The following is a 14,298-nucleotide window of genomic DNA, read 5'->3' on the forward strand; positions in this document are numbered from 1 at the left end:
TCCTGCTGCTGATGGTGCTGGAGGGCGGGCTGTGTTGTACTCGAGTAAAAGGAAAAAGTATCGTGCAAAAAAGGTACTTTAAAAGTAATTTTTTTCAAAAACTTACTCAAGTAAATGTAACTGGTTACTACCCACCTCTGTCTGTTTCTAATTGTGCCCTCATACACTTTGACCTTTTAAACTCACACCTGCTGAAGTCATTTGATTATCGGTACCTAACTACTGCTGTGTCTCTCATCTTCGTACTTTCAGAAACAAGGATGGACCCGTGGGTGATGGGTAATGAGGTCATGCTGTTTGTGCACATTTAAACTGATGTGAATGGGTTACACAGTTGCAGCTCAGTGGGGAGCGACTGGTAGTCAGGCTGTGCTGTGCAGTGTCTCAGTTTTTGTATTGTATAGCAGAATGGTATGTTTGGAGAATGTTTCCAAGCTGTTCCTGTTATGTGACGTTAACTGAACTTCAGGTAACCTGCAAGAAAAGAACAAGAAACAAGTTCCTGTGAGGTATTCTGAGCCTCAAGGATGATGATAAACACTACAGAGATTACACATTTCACTCTAAGTCCCTACTTTGACACTGGTGCATACAGATACTTGTATTTCCTCATTATTCTTACGTCTTATGCTGCAATCATTTGTGCGAACCTCCTGCTGATTGTGGTTATCTGTGTGAACAGAAGCTTACATGAACCTATGTACATGTTTCTGTGCAGCCTGTTTGTGAATGAGCTGTATGGTAGTACAGGGCTGTTTCCGTTCCTCCTGCTTCAGATCCTCTCTGATGTTCACACTGTTTCTGTTTCATTTTGTTTCCTGCAGGTTTTCTGTGTGTACACTTATGCTTGTGTGGAGTTTATAAACTTTGTCGTCATGTCTTATGACAGATATTATGCCATCTGCTGGCCTCTTCAATATAAATCATGTATGACACTTAAAACAGTCACCTCGCTGATTTCTCTGACATGGTTATTACCTTTTATTATGATTGTCGTGCTTATATCTTTGAGTGCTCCTCTACAGCTCTGTGGAAACGTCATCAATAAAGTTTTTTGTGGAAACTACGCCATCATTAAACTGGCCTGCTCTGACACCAGAGTCCACAACATCTTTGGACTCATTTACACTTTCATCTCTGTCATTATTCCTCTTGTTTTAATCCTGTACACCTACGTGAGGATCCTCAAAGTCTGTTTTTCTGGCTCCAAGCAGACTCGACAGAAAGCCGTCAGCACCTGCACGCCTCACCTCGCCTCCATCTTGAACTTTTTCTTTGGTTGCTGTTTTCAGATATTACAAAGCAGATTTGACACCAGTGGTGTGCCAAATGTTTTTGGCATTTTATCATCATTGTACTTTCTGACATGCCAGCCGCTCTTCACACCGCTACTGTACGGGCTGAAAATGACCAAAATACGCATTGCATGTAAACAGCTGTTTTGTGGTTCACTGACACGTTTGTTCAGTTGTAGCAGTGATATCTTCTCCAAAAGCCACCAAAGTCAGAGTTATTGTTAATGCATGTCGATTAAAAGGAAACTTATTTTGGAGCTGAAATCATTCAAAATCTGTTTTTGTCAGTATGCTTGAACAAATAAACTAATATGAGTGACTTAGTTTTCTGTTGTGACGCTTGCAGCACGTAACATTTATTTTGTGTGATGTGTGTTTTTCACTTGAGCAGAGATAAACAGTCGGGTGGTTTGGGATCAGTGTGTCTAACTTCCAGAGGGAATGGATCAACACACAAACAGCAAAGTAAAAGCAAAAGATGATCCATCAACAACTGTACATAAACACTTTGAACAGATAACAAAATAAAAATATATTTTTGCTAATTCATGCATAAAATTACACATTTAAACTGAAATCACATGAATATAAAGTTCTATTGGTTGATAAATTTCCATCACATGATTCAAAGTGAACTCACTTACTGCCATTTAATAGTGAGAACATTTTCTATAAATATTAAGTCTCACAACACAACTGTTTCCCTCACTGAGATATTTGATCTTGCTGCACTGAAAAAATGGGATTAGGGGTTATGCTTTTCTTTCATGTCAAATATTTATAGAAACTACTTGTTTATCAGACATTAACTGGTTATGTAAAATGTAAAGAGCTCTTCTATGTTAATTGTATTTGACTACCATGTGTTAGATTGACAAGATAATTTTATGCTATAAATATGTGTGTGTGTCTATATATATATATATATAGACACACACACAGTGTATGTACTGTACTTTTTTTCCCAATCAAACTAACAACTAAAACATTTTTGAACAATGACGTGTATTTTTCAAAACAGTATACAATTGTAAGTTGTAACAGCAGTCCAGATTATACATGAGTCATGTGAGTGCATCTCTTCCAAAGTGTACCGCACAAACATCTGCAGGATCCTGAATTCAACATTCTAGTGCCTATGACAAAGTTAACACTGAATTTTCTACGAATACTGGCCCAAAGGTAAAAGGTGAGACTTCCTCGGGTAAAATCATTTTTTTTCTTTCTTTTTTTTTTCAAACGTAAGAGCCTTAAGGCACTATGGCAACAGGAATGCAAATACTAAAATGTGACGGAGAAAAGCTTGAAAATAACATTTTCACCCACAAGCACAAAACCAAGAGCCCTAAAATGTGATTCGTTTTGGCTTGCTTCTATAACTAAAACATGGCAATAACTTATAGTAACAAACAAAACAAAACAGTGGTTGGACATCACAACACAACCAAAATTACTGTAATCATGTCCAATGAACTTAAAAATTGTCTGACTTCTAAACAGCTGTTACAATTACTTCAGGCTACAAACTATTCCCCAAAAGAGTATGGCTTGAAAAATGAACATTAAATGCTATAGTACAAGGTTATTATCGTTAACGAAAACTAACGAAATAACGACAACTAGAAGTGTAAAAACATTTTCGTTAACGGAAATAAAAATAAAAACAAAAAAAGCAAAACTAACTAAAACTGTAATGAGTGTTCATAAAACTAAAATTAACTGAATTTATAGCAAAATGTGTTTAGTTTTCATTGATGTGAGCGTGTCCTGGGTGAAAATAAAGTTTCGTTTCCAGATTTTTCTCTTGCTGTGTCTCATTATGCCAGCAGGTGGCAGCACGTTAGTCGAGTCGTCTGTGTTGTTGCTCCGCCCACGCGCAGAATCATGTCAGGAAAAGTCAGGAGAAAGCGCCAGAGTCCAATTTGGGATTACTTTGAATATGACTGTGTTTTGGATAAAGCAAGTGTCTTGTGTCTTGTAGTGGAAAGAGACAAATTATGAGGGACATTTCTAAAGGGAAAAAATCCCACAAACCTTAAAGTGCACTTGAAAAGCTCACACAAGAAGGCTAACCTAGCTTAGCTTGAGAAGGGAGCACACTCAACCCTCATCCCCAGAAACAGAAGCTAACCCCAGGCAAGGCAGCGTGATGCATCCCGAGACAACAGGACGGGGACATCTACATAACTGTGTGAATTCACCAAAATTACGAACACCCGGTGCTGCGAGAGTTAATAGTCTCATTGGGGCGATCGTGGCTCAAGAGTTGGGAGTTCGCCTTGTAATCGGAAGGTTGCCGGTTCGAGCCCCGGTGGACAGTCTCGGTGTTGTGTCTTGGCAGCACTTCACCCGTTGCCTACTGGTGGTGGTCAGAGGCCCGGTGGGCAGTGTCGCAGCTCGCTCTGCAGTAGGGTGGTGTGGCTACTGTAGCTGCCATCAGCAGTGGTGATGTGTGCGTGAATGGTGGATGATGGATATGTAGCGCTTTGGGGTCCTAGGATATAAGCGTATCGGCAACATTACCTTACCAATATCAGTGATCAGCCTCAAAACCACATGAAACTGAGGTGAACCTGTCATTTGACATATCAGCATAGTAATCATCCATGGCAGACCATCCACATAAACACTGTTGGAGACCAAACACACACACATTGTTTCTATGTATGTTCACATTTTACTTGTTTTTAAGGACACCTGAGTCTTTAGGATTTCAGTGGTCATCGACGTCTGCTTGACACAAACAGACCAAACATCCTCAGTCCTCCATCAATGTGAGGAAGATCAGACACACAAATGAAATAAGACAAAAGGTTGCTGACAATGTGCTCAACAAAAACACCTCCTGGAGTCTGCCATGTTGATTTCTCTGCTGATATGCATAATGTGGAAGACAGTTAAATTAGTTTTTGGATTTTGATGCTGTCAACAGCACATTTGGTAGACTGTACTTTAGGACTAAGCTGCACAATTCTACTGTAAATGTGTAAGATTGTCACTAAGGGCTTAACAGAAAATGTATTCATTAAGGATTTGACAATTATCATAAATATTTTGAGTCTGTGTTTGGAAAAAGGCAGACCCAAACATTCAGACCCTGAGCCATAGCGAGCACCACAACAAAACCACCTACCTCAAAACCTGGTACACAGAACTTGATAGCAAGTTTTCAGATTTTACCTGATCTGACTTACTGGAAACTGAAGATGATCCTTCAGTTTAATGCAACATGGAGTTCATTGTTAATGCATTTACTAAAAAAAAAAATCAAGACTCAACTCAAACCAAACAAAAAGAAATTCAGGCTGAAAAATCCTTCAGATTCCTTCAATACAAATCAAAGAGCTCAAAAAAGAAGAGAGAGAAAAGAGACAGCATCTGTAGGAGGAATAATACTCAGAATGATATCATACTGGAACAAATAATCAGGCAATCATTTTCACAGCCACCAGGTGGCAACATTTCCTCTTCTCCACTACAGATTTCCTGTTTGTTATTTCGTCTTTAATGTGTCCATCTTTCTTCATCACATAAATGAATCATTAAATATTTTACGTAGAAGACAAAGACAAAGAACGAGATCGCGGATACAAGCGGCGGAAATGAGCTTCCTCCGAAGGGTGGCTGGCCTCTCCCTTACAGATAGGGTGAGAAGTTCGGCCATCCGGGAGGGGCTCAGAGTAGAAACGCTGCTGCTCCACATCGAAAGGAGCCAGCTGAGGTGGTTCGGGCATCTGACAAGGATGGCCCCTGGGCGCCTCCTGGGTGAGGTGTTCCAGGCATGTCCCACCGGGAGGAGGCCCCGGGGCAGACCCAGGACACGCTGGAGAGATTATATCTCTCGGCTGGCCTGGGAACGCCTTGGTATTCCCCCGGACAAGCTGGAGGAGGTGGCTGGGGAGAGGGAGGTCTGGGCCTCTTTGCTTAGGCTGCTGCCGGCCTCGGATAAAGCGGATGAAGATGGATGGATGGATGGATGGATGGATGGGTTTAGTTCATGAAGCAACCACATTTATTTTCAATAAAACTGACCTTCTATAATAACACTTACCACATGTTCTGTCAATAAATTGCTGGGGTCTTCGTTGAGGTACACGCAGAGCCCCTTGATAATACATTGACACACAAGATCAACATCATCCTGGCAAAGGGTGACAAGCAGCATTTTATAAAATTATTATTTTCCCTAAACTGTAGACACAAATTATGCACAGTAATAGTCATGGTCCTGGGTCGGTGACCCAGCGCTTTAAGTTTATTATTAGCATTTTCCAATTTATTGATTATTATTGTTTGAGTTCTACGTGTTATATTCGGTCTGCCTCTGAGTCTGTCTGTCTGTCTATGGTGTCACCCCATCTGTTTGTGAGTCTGTCTGTTTAGTTCAATGTCTTGTCTGGTTCCATGTGTCTGAGTTTCCTGTTTTATTGTGAAGGTCTGTGTCGTATGTGAGTGTGTTCAGGTTACGTTTCCCCTGTCTCGTCAGCTGTGATTTCTCCCAGGTGTGTTCCCCTCCTGTCTCTCATCCCTTGATTACTGCCATCTGTGTATTTAAGCCCTGTGTTTCTCAGTGTCAGTGTCCGTCGGACCCTCAACAAGCTGTGTGTGGTTTGCCTCTGTGTTGCCAGTGTTTCGTCTCCAGCTCAGTATTTCTGCTACAGTGTTTTAGTTCACCAGCATTTTTGTTTGTCTTTTGGTGAGTTTAGTTTAGTAAGAGGTTTTCTGGCAATAAAGCTGCGCTTTAAGTTGTACTTCTGTGTCTGAGTCCTGCATTTTGGATCCATCACTCCTGCTTGCCTGCCTGCCACACAGCCAACCGTGACAGAACGACGCGACCAGTATGGATCCAGCAGACTCACTGAGGAAGCGCAGCTCAGCCTTTGACGGGACCCGGCTAGCGCTTGGAGGGCCTCCGTGCTGCCGTTCCTCACTAGCTGCTTACCCTTCGGTCCACTCACCTGCTTCTTCCCCCCGGATGCCCCGGTCTCACAGAAAACGCTCCCGCCGGTCCCGGGAGGATTACTATGAGACCGCGAGCAGCCAGCTTACACCAGCTCAAGCTTTCTACAAGATGTTAGGGATCATTATTGTGCCACCCGACTCACCCAGCGTTTCCACATCACAGCAGGAGCAGCCACAGCCGAGTCATTCTGCCAGCGCTGCTCCCTCTTCTACTTGGAAGCGGCGAACGCCTATTTTAAATAGGTACCTACCACAGGTCACAATTAAGGCGTTCCATGTCTTAAATGTGCATAGGTGTCCAAAGTGTAGATGTTTGAGTTTGTAATGAGTAAGTAGCTCCAATCTACCTTTAACTGATACTGAGCACACTTTACACTGCCGCATTCACTGGAGAAGGAGGAGAGGGAGAGAGACAGCTTTATTAACATTTGCAATGCAATTTAGTAGAGCTTAAATGTACTTAAAGCCCTTAAGTACTGCCCTATGTTTAGTTCAAACACTCACTTCTCCTACAGAGCCTTTAGGATGGAGGTAAATTTTGTTTCACAGGCAGAATAAGATATCTAGAAAATATCAAATTTTTCATCAATTATAGAAACATTTAACATCTATTAAAGATGTAGACAAACTATTCAACATAGTTCTGTGTGTTTTAAAATAAACTAATCATGGTTATTAATTATACATTGACCCTTGAGCGACAGTTGGACGACATCGCGGAACGGATCACTGCAGTTGTGAAGTCTCAGAATCAAAAGAATGACAACACCATGGAACAGAAGTTTGATAGCATCATGGGGAGGCTCGCGGCGCTCCAACGGGAGATCGAGAGGCCAGTGTGGGAGTGTTAGGGCAGCCTGAAAATTCTCCTGGGCTGCTCGCACGGAAATTTACAAAATCAACATTGAGATTGTGGACCCCATCACCCCAGCTGCAGGCCCAAGGCTGGAGCTGAACTATCACTCCCTGATAACGACTGTGTTATGACTGTTCTTCCCGTCCCATGCAAGGACACCTGGATTGGCTGGAGGACTGTTTACTTAGCCTGATAGGCCGAAGGACACTGTCTCAGCTAAACTATGGACACGCACACACACTTACACTGATAAGCACGCACTCATCCCCCCCTCCCTTTCCAACGCCTTCGATGCTTGTGCCCTACCGGGGAAGATACAACAACAACAACAACAACAACAACAACAATCTTTATTTATAGAGCACATTTAAAAACCAACGGCATGCCAAAGTGCTTAACATAAAACAAATTAACACAAGTATAATCAGAGTCATAAAAAAAATAAAAGTGTAAAATGATGTTCACAGGAAAAAGCCACCAATAGAAAAATATAACTATAGCACAATATAACTATGCCATCAAAACACAATGGCGATATGACAGACACGGCGCAAATAAAAGCATGATAGGAAAATTAATAGAATAAATCGCTGCAAACAAGGCCAGCATTTAACCGGTAGAAAAAGCAAGATTAAACAAATACGTTTTAAGCCGTGATTTAAAAGATTGAATAGAGTCAGACGCCCAGATGCCAATCAGAAGGTTGTTCCACAACTCTGGTGCAGCCAGAGCAAACGCTCGATCACCTCTAGACTTCAGCCGAGATCTAGGCTGCACCAACAGTAACTGTGAGGATGATCTTAAAGCCCTAGCAGGAACATATGAGCTTAAGAGTTCCTTAAGATAGCTCGGTGCTGTGTTGTTAGTGATTTTAAAAGTAAACAGCAGAATTTTAAATTGGATATTTCACAGGCAACCAGTGCAAATCAGCTAGGACGGGAGTAATGTGAGCAAACTTCTTAGTTTTGGTTAGAATGCGTGCAGCAGCATTTTGGACTGTCTGTAATCTATGAAGGAGGGCAGAGCGGAGACCAAAATAGAGTGAATGGCAGTAATCCAGCCTCGAAGTTACAAAGGCATGGATGAGCTTTTCCAGGTCTTTATGCGGGATATACTGCCTGGCCTTAGAAATAAGGCGGAGTTGGTAAAAACTGGATCTAACAACAGCAGACACTTGTCTATCAAGTTTAAATGAGCTGTCAAGTAACACGCCCAGATTCCTAACAGTGTCGGAAAAGGAGTTAGTGAGAAAACCAAAAGCATCACGAAGTTTGGCACGAAGGACGTCACTGCCAAAGACCACAATTTCAGTTTTCTTATCATAAAGGATAAGAGTATTTGCCAGGAGCCATTGCCTGACCTCACACATGCACTCTCGAAAACTATTCAAGGACAAAGCTAGGTCATCATTTAACTCAAAGTAGATCTGAATGTCATCAGCATAATAATGAAAAGCGATGTGATATTTCTCAAAGATAGCGCTTAAAGGAAGCATGTACAATGAGAACAGAGTAGGGCCTAACACAGATCCCTGAGGGACACCACAGCAGACAGGTACAGCGGGGGAAGAGGAAGTGGCCAAGTGAACCGAGGAGAGCCGATTGGAGAGGTATGATTTAAACCAATCCAGGGCAGCACCCTTGATGTCTACAGTGTGCTCAAGTCTCGCCAATAGTATGTTATGATCAACCATATCGAATGCCGACGATAAATCCAATAGCACTAGGACCGAGGAGCGCCCATTATCAGCCATTAGTAGAAGGTCATTGAGAACTCGGAGCAGCGCTGACTCAGTGCTATGATGTGGTTTGAAGGCCGATTGGAATTTATCATTAATGCTATTCTCATCCAGGTAGGCCTGGAGTTGAAGCAAAACTATCTTCTCAAGAATTTTGGCCAAGAACAGAAGCTTGGAAATCGGCCTATAGTTCGCATAATCATTATAATCGAGGTTCCTTTTTTTAAGAAGAGGCTGAATTATAGCATGTTTAAAGGCTGATGGTACGCAACCAGAGAGCAAAGAAGAGTTCAAAAGGGACAATATACTAGGTCCAATTGCACTAAAACAGTCCTTAACTATACGAGATGGAAGAACATCATATACGAGATTAGTATTGTTCAGTTGTTCAACCAGACGCTTAAGAGTAGGGAGTGAAACGGGTTCAAACTGATGGAAGGTAGAGGAACAGTCAGGGGTAAACACAGGGCCTGTCATTAAAGGAAGAGCAGATTTAAGAGATGAGACTTTATCTAAAAAAATAATTTAAAAATTGTTCGCAAAGAACCGGGGAGCACGGCAGCAGCATAGTGGGGCAGGGGTTGACCACAGAGTTAAAAATTTTAAATAAAATTCGAGGATTGTTACCATTAGTAGAGATAATTTTTGAAAGGAAAGCTGCTTTAGCCATTTTGGCAGCAGTTTGAAACTTCAAGCGGCTAATACGTAGGGTGTCGTAAGATGCCTGGAGTTTATCTTTCCTCCACCTCCTCTCATCACGCCGACACACACGTCGTAGAGCGCGAACAGAGTCGCTTAACCAACATTGTGAATAAGTTCTGGGGCGCTTCATTTTAACAGGTGCAACAATGTCGAGGATGGAGGAACATGTAGTTAACAGGGTATTGGCAAAATTCTCAACCGTATGAGGGGTAAGACAATCTGACGTAATAAATGCAGAATACACAAAAGAAGCAGAGAAATTCACCACAGTATCAGCATTAACACCTTTACACTCTGCATGTGTGGGTGGTTGTGGTGGAGCGGGAAGAGGGAGGCAGCTGGAGATGGGGAGAGAAGGAAGGGAGGGGCAACTGACCCCTCCCTGGGGCCAGCTCCCCCGCTGACCCCAGTAGGCACCCCCATACTCTGCAACCCGCCAGGGAAAGGGGGCCCAGGCCCATCCAGACCGGGGCCCAGAACAGCAATGCCGCCCGGCCCCACAGAGCCCGGGACAGCCCACCCAACCCCACCACAGAGAAAACTGCACCCACCCCCCCATCCACTCATCTTCCAGACTACATGAGACAATAGACGCCCAGGTTTCCCTTGTTAATTCCTAATTGTCCATTCCTCTAAGAAAGGATTTGTTGCTCGAACAGTAAACTGTACTCTGTTGGACTCTGGCAGTATTATTTGCCCAGAGAATTTACCCATGGGACGTTGGTGGCTTTTATGTTCCTCCCTCTGCTAACCTCGCAGCTGCATGTGACATTATCCACTCTCCTCCCTCCCCCCACTGGGTAGGTCATATCATAAACTGATTCATCTCATCTCCTGCTATCTGCATGTTGTGAGGAGGCAGCCTATGACCACTAGCAGCATTAGGCAGTGGTTGGAGGAGGCCTTAGCAGAACTTAAGGGCTGTTTTGAGATGACACACTGGGAGACACTCTGAGCCTCACGGTGAGGACATCAATGGGCTCACTAAGTGTATCACCGACTACATAACCTTCTGCACTGACTCCATTGTTCCAGCTCAGACTGTTCATTGTTACCCAAATAGCAATCCCTTGTCATGATCTGAATGAGTGGCTGGAAACTTCCTCAGTCCCCTTGGTATCCACCCCTGGGCAGGGCCATCAGCAGTACCCCCCCCCCCCCCCCCCCCCACACACACACACACACAGGCAAGGTACTCTTTGTGTGTATGTAGACGTCATATGTTAATGAACCTATGCATATTCATGTAACCTCAATAAAAGGACAGTGTTACGGGAGAACGGACGAGAGCAACTGGGGTCAAGCGAAGGGACGGCGCTTTGTCCGGTTCTCTCCCGTGCACGAGTAACATGAAGAACTTTGCCTACTTGTGTCTTGCTTGCTGTGTAATTATATTGTCTTCAACGTTCCAGCGGATGGGTTCAAGCTACAAACCTATCAGGCACTGTATAAATAAAATTGAATTGAATTGAACAATGAACTAATAATGAAGCAAGCTGCCACTATGGGTGTACAGGGAAGGAAGTGCTTGCAACAGGCCCAAGACGTCAAACTCAAAGAGCAGCACTGAGAGGACACTTTAGTGCTGCTCTTAAGCCTGTTAAATCCAAATGAAAAAAATATCTACTGGTTTGGGCATGTTTGCATATTTCTGTTTCATTCTGTGTGATTTCTGGTATTACACAGGGAAAGACACTGTAAGCAAATAAATTGTATGGCAGCCATGGACAGCCATTGCTACATCTCCATGAGTGAATGAGAAAAACATCCCTCCACTCATGCATTCATCCATCCATCAATACTTTCAGTCTGCCCTTCCTTTGGCCTTGTGTTGAGATTGATGTTTCTTTTATGCAACTGTTTATTTTTTTGGTTTCAAAGAGCTATTTAGTTTGCAAAGCATGTCCCTTGGTAATGACACCAGACTGCTGTGGGACTAAAGTGAAAAGCTTAAATGAAGCAGAGGTGAAGTCACAGTTCAGTCCGTGTGTCGTTCAGTGTCCCATGTTACACATGACTACAGAGACTTTTGATACTACACATACACTAAACTGTAGTGCAGAGGTAAGTTTGAGATCTTTGTCACAAATGATCCTTCAGTGATATAATGTGTTGCTTGTGTGGTTATTTTGGCTAATTCATGCCACAGTTCAAAGCAGGTGAAAGGATCACTAACATAGTATGAATACTTCTAAATGTACAGTATCCTGTGGATAGTGTTGGCTTGCTGTGAACCATGGAGATCATAAGAAACTCCACACAGTTTTCATATTTTACTCTTGGTGCCTATGTTGATACACAGATGTTTAAATATTTATATTTCATGATTATTTTGTCTCTGTATGTGTTTACAGTAGGTTCCAATGTCCTGCTGATTGTGGTTATCTGTGTGAACAGAAGCTTACATGAACCTATGTACATGTTTCTGTGCAGCCTGTTTGTGAATGAGCTGTATGGTAGTACAGGGCTGTTTCCGTTCCTCCTGCTTCAGATCCTCTCTGATGTTCACACTGTTTCTGCTCCTCTCTGCTTCCTGCAGGTTTTCTCTATTTACTTATATGCAAGTGTAGAGTTTAGTAACTTAGCTGCCATGTCTTATGACAGATACATGTCCATCTGTTATCCTCTTCAATATCACACACTAATGATGTCTAGTAAAGTTGCCCTTCTGATAGCTGTGACCTGGATACCCCCTTTACTTGCTGTTTGTGTCACAACATGTCTGAGTGCTTCATTGCAGCTCTGTGGAAATGTCATTAACAAAGTGTACTGTAACAATCACTCCATTATCAAGCTGGGATGTCATGGCGCCACAGTTAATAATCTCTATGAGCTCACTGCTGCCTCTGTCACAGTGTGTGTCCCAGTATCTGTAATCCTGTACACCTACACAAGGATCCTGAAAATCTGTTTTTCTGGATCCAAACAGACCCGACAGAAAGCCGTCAGCACCTGCACGCCTCACCTCGCTTCTCTGCTCAACTTTTCTTTTGGGGTTTCCTTTGAAATACTACAGAGCAGGTTTGATATGAGCCACGTTCCAAACATGTTACGGATATTTTTATCAGTGTACTTTCTTACATGTCAGCCCCTCTTCAATCCTGTCATGTATGGCTTGAACATGTCCAAAATACGGACCATATGTAAAAATCTGCTCTTAGGTTATGTTGGGAAGAGCAGGATATTAATCAAAATTGTTCAGATTGAGAAATAAGAGACAAACTACACTGATATGAAGAATGAGCGGTTCTACATATGATATATTGTTTATGCTTTGGAAATTTACCATTCGACAGCTGATGCAGACATGTCTAACAGTCATTGAAATCAGTCAAATAAAAATAATGGAGATGTAAAAAAATGAGGAAGTGTCTTCATTCCCAGACAGATTATTGAAAACTGTTTGAATAATGAAAGAAAAGATAATTGTTTCTGTGTTATTGCTGCTTGATGTGAACATTAACATTACGATACTTTAAACTTGGACCACAGAAACGTCACTACACTCACCTGTTCTCAGCTGCATTTGAATAAAGCACCAAATCTGCACTGTTTTACTTTTGAGCTTAAATTTCAAAACTTACATTTTAACTACTGATTTTATCTACTAGTCCTTTCTTTTTCTTTTTTTTCAATTTTAAATCATGCTTTCTATTTGTTTTGTTTTTTAATGTCTCTGTAAAGCACTTTGAATCACCTTGTTGTTGAATTGTGCTATATAAATAGACTTGCCTTGCCTTGATACACTATCTGCAAAAGACTTGAGACTGAGGCGGAGGTTCAGCTTCCAGCAGGAAAACGACCCTGAACATGAAGCCAGGGCAACAATGGGATGGTTTAAAACAAAACATATCCATGTGTTAGACTGGCCCAGTCAAAGTCCAGATCTAAATCCAATCCAGAATCTGTGGCAAGATCTGAAAACTGCTGTTCACAAACGCTGCCCATCTGATCTGACTGAGCTGGAGCTGTTTTGCAAAGATTGAGCAAAGATTTCAGTCTGTAGATGTGCAAAGCTGGTAGAGACAGACCCTAAAAGACTGGCAGCTGGAGCTGCAGCTGGTTCTACAAAGTATTGACTCAGGGGCTGAATAATTACACACACCCCACTTTGCAGTTATTTATTTGTAACAAATGTTTGGAATCATGTATGATTTTCGTTCCACTTCTCACATGTACATTGATTCATGTTTGTGGCTGTAATGTGACAAAATGTGGGAAAAGCTGAATACTTTTGCAAGCCACTGTATAACAACCCCATTGTCACAAACTGTGGTTCGCTAAGGTTCTTTCTTTCTATCTTTACATCATCAAGTGCCCTGAGATGGCTCATATTAGACTATATAAATAACTTCAACCTGGATTTAAATAAACTGAGTGTTTCAGCTGATCTGAGGCTTTCTGGGAGTTTGTTCCAGATATAAGGAGCATAAAAGCTGAATGCAGCTTCTCCGTGTCTGGTTCTGACTCTGGGAACTGATAAAAGACCGGATCCAGATGACCTGAGGGATCTGGATGGTTCATACTGAGTCAGGAGGTCACTGATGTATTTTGGTCCTAAACCATTCAGAGCTTTATAGACCAGCATCAGAACTTTAAAGTCTATCCTCTGACGGACAGGCAGCCAGTGTAAAGACCTCAGAGCTGGACTGATGTGGTCCACTTTTTTGGTCTTAGTGAGGACTCGAGCAGCAGAGTTCTGAATGAGCTGTAGTTGTCTGACTGATTTTTTAGGTAGACCTGTA

At 42.3% G+C, this 14,298-nt stretch overlaps 2 protein-coding genes across 2 annotated transcripts; both read left to right on the plus strand.

The window, feature by feature from the left end:
* The first annotated feature begins 527 nt into the window (after nt 1-527).
* On the plus strand, nt 528-1,520 carry LOC113036487 (olfactory receptor 11A1-like). The gene has a single exon (XM_026192880.1). It carries the CDS (start codon nt 528-530, stop codon nt 1,518-1,520), a length of 993 nt encoding a protein of 330 aa, XP_026048665.1.
* Nucleotides 1,521-11,789: 10,269 nt separating this feature from the next.
* LOC113036488 (olfactory receptor 478-like) lies at nt 11,790-12,767 on the plus strand. The gene has a single exon (XM_026192881.1). It carries the CDS (start codon nt 11,790-11,792, stop codon nt 12,765-12,767), a length of 978 nt encoding a protein of 325 aa, XP_026048666.1.
* The last annotated feature ends 1,531 nt before the right edge of the window (nt 12,768-14,298 follow it).

This window comes from Astatotilapia calliptera, chromosome 14 (genome assembly GCF_900246225.1).
Source record: "Astatotilapia calliptera chromosome 14, fAstCal1.2, whole genome shotgun sequence".
NCBI lineage: Eukaryota > Metazoa > Chordata > Actinopteri > Cichliformes > Cichlidae > Astatotilapia > Astatotilapia calliptera.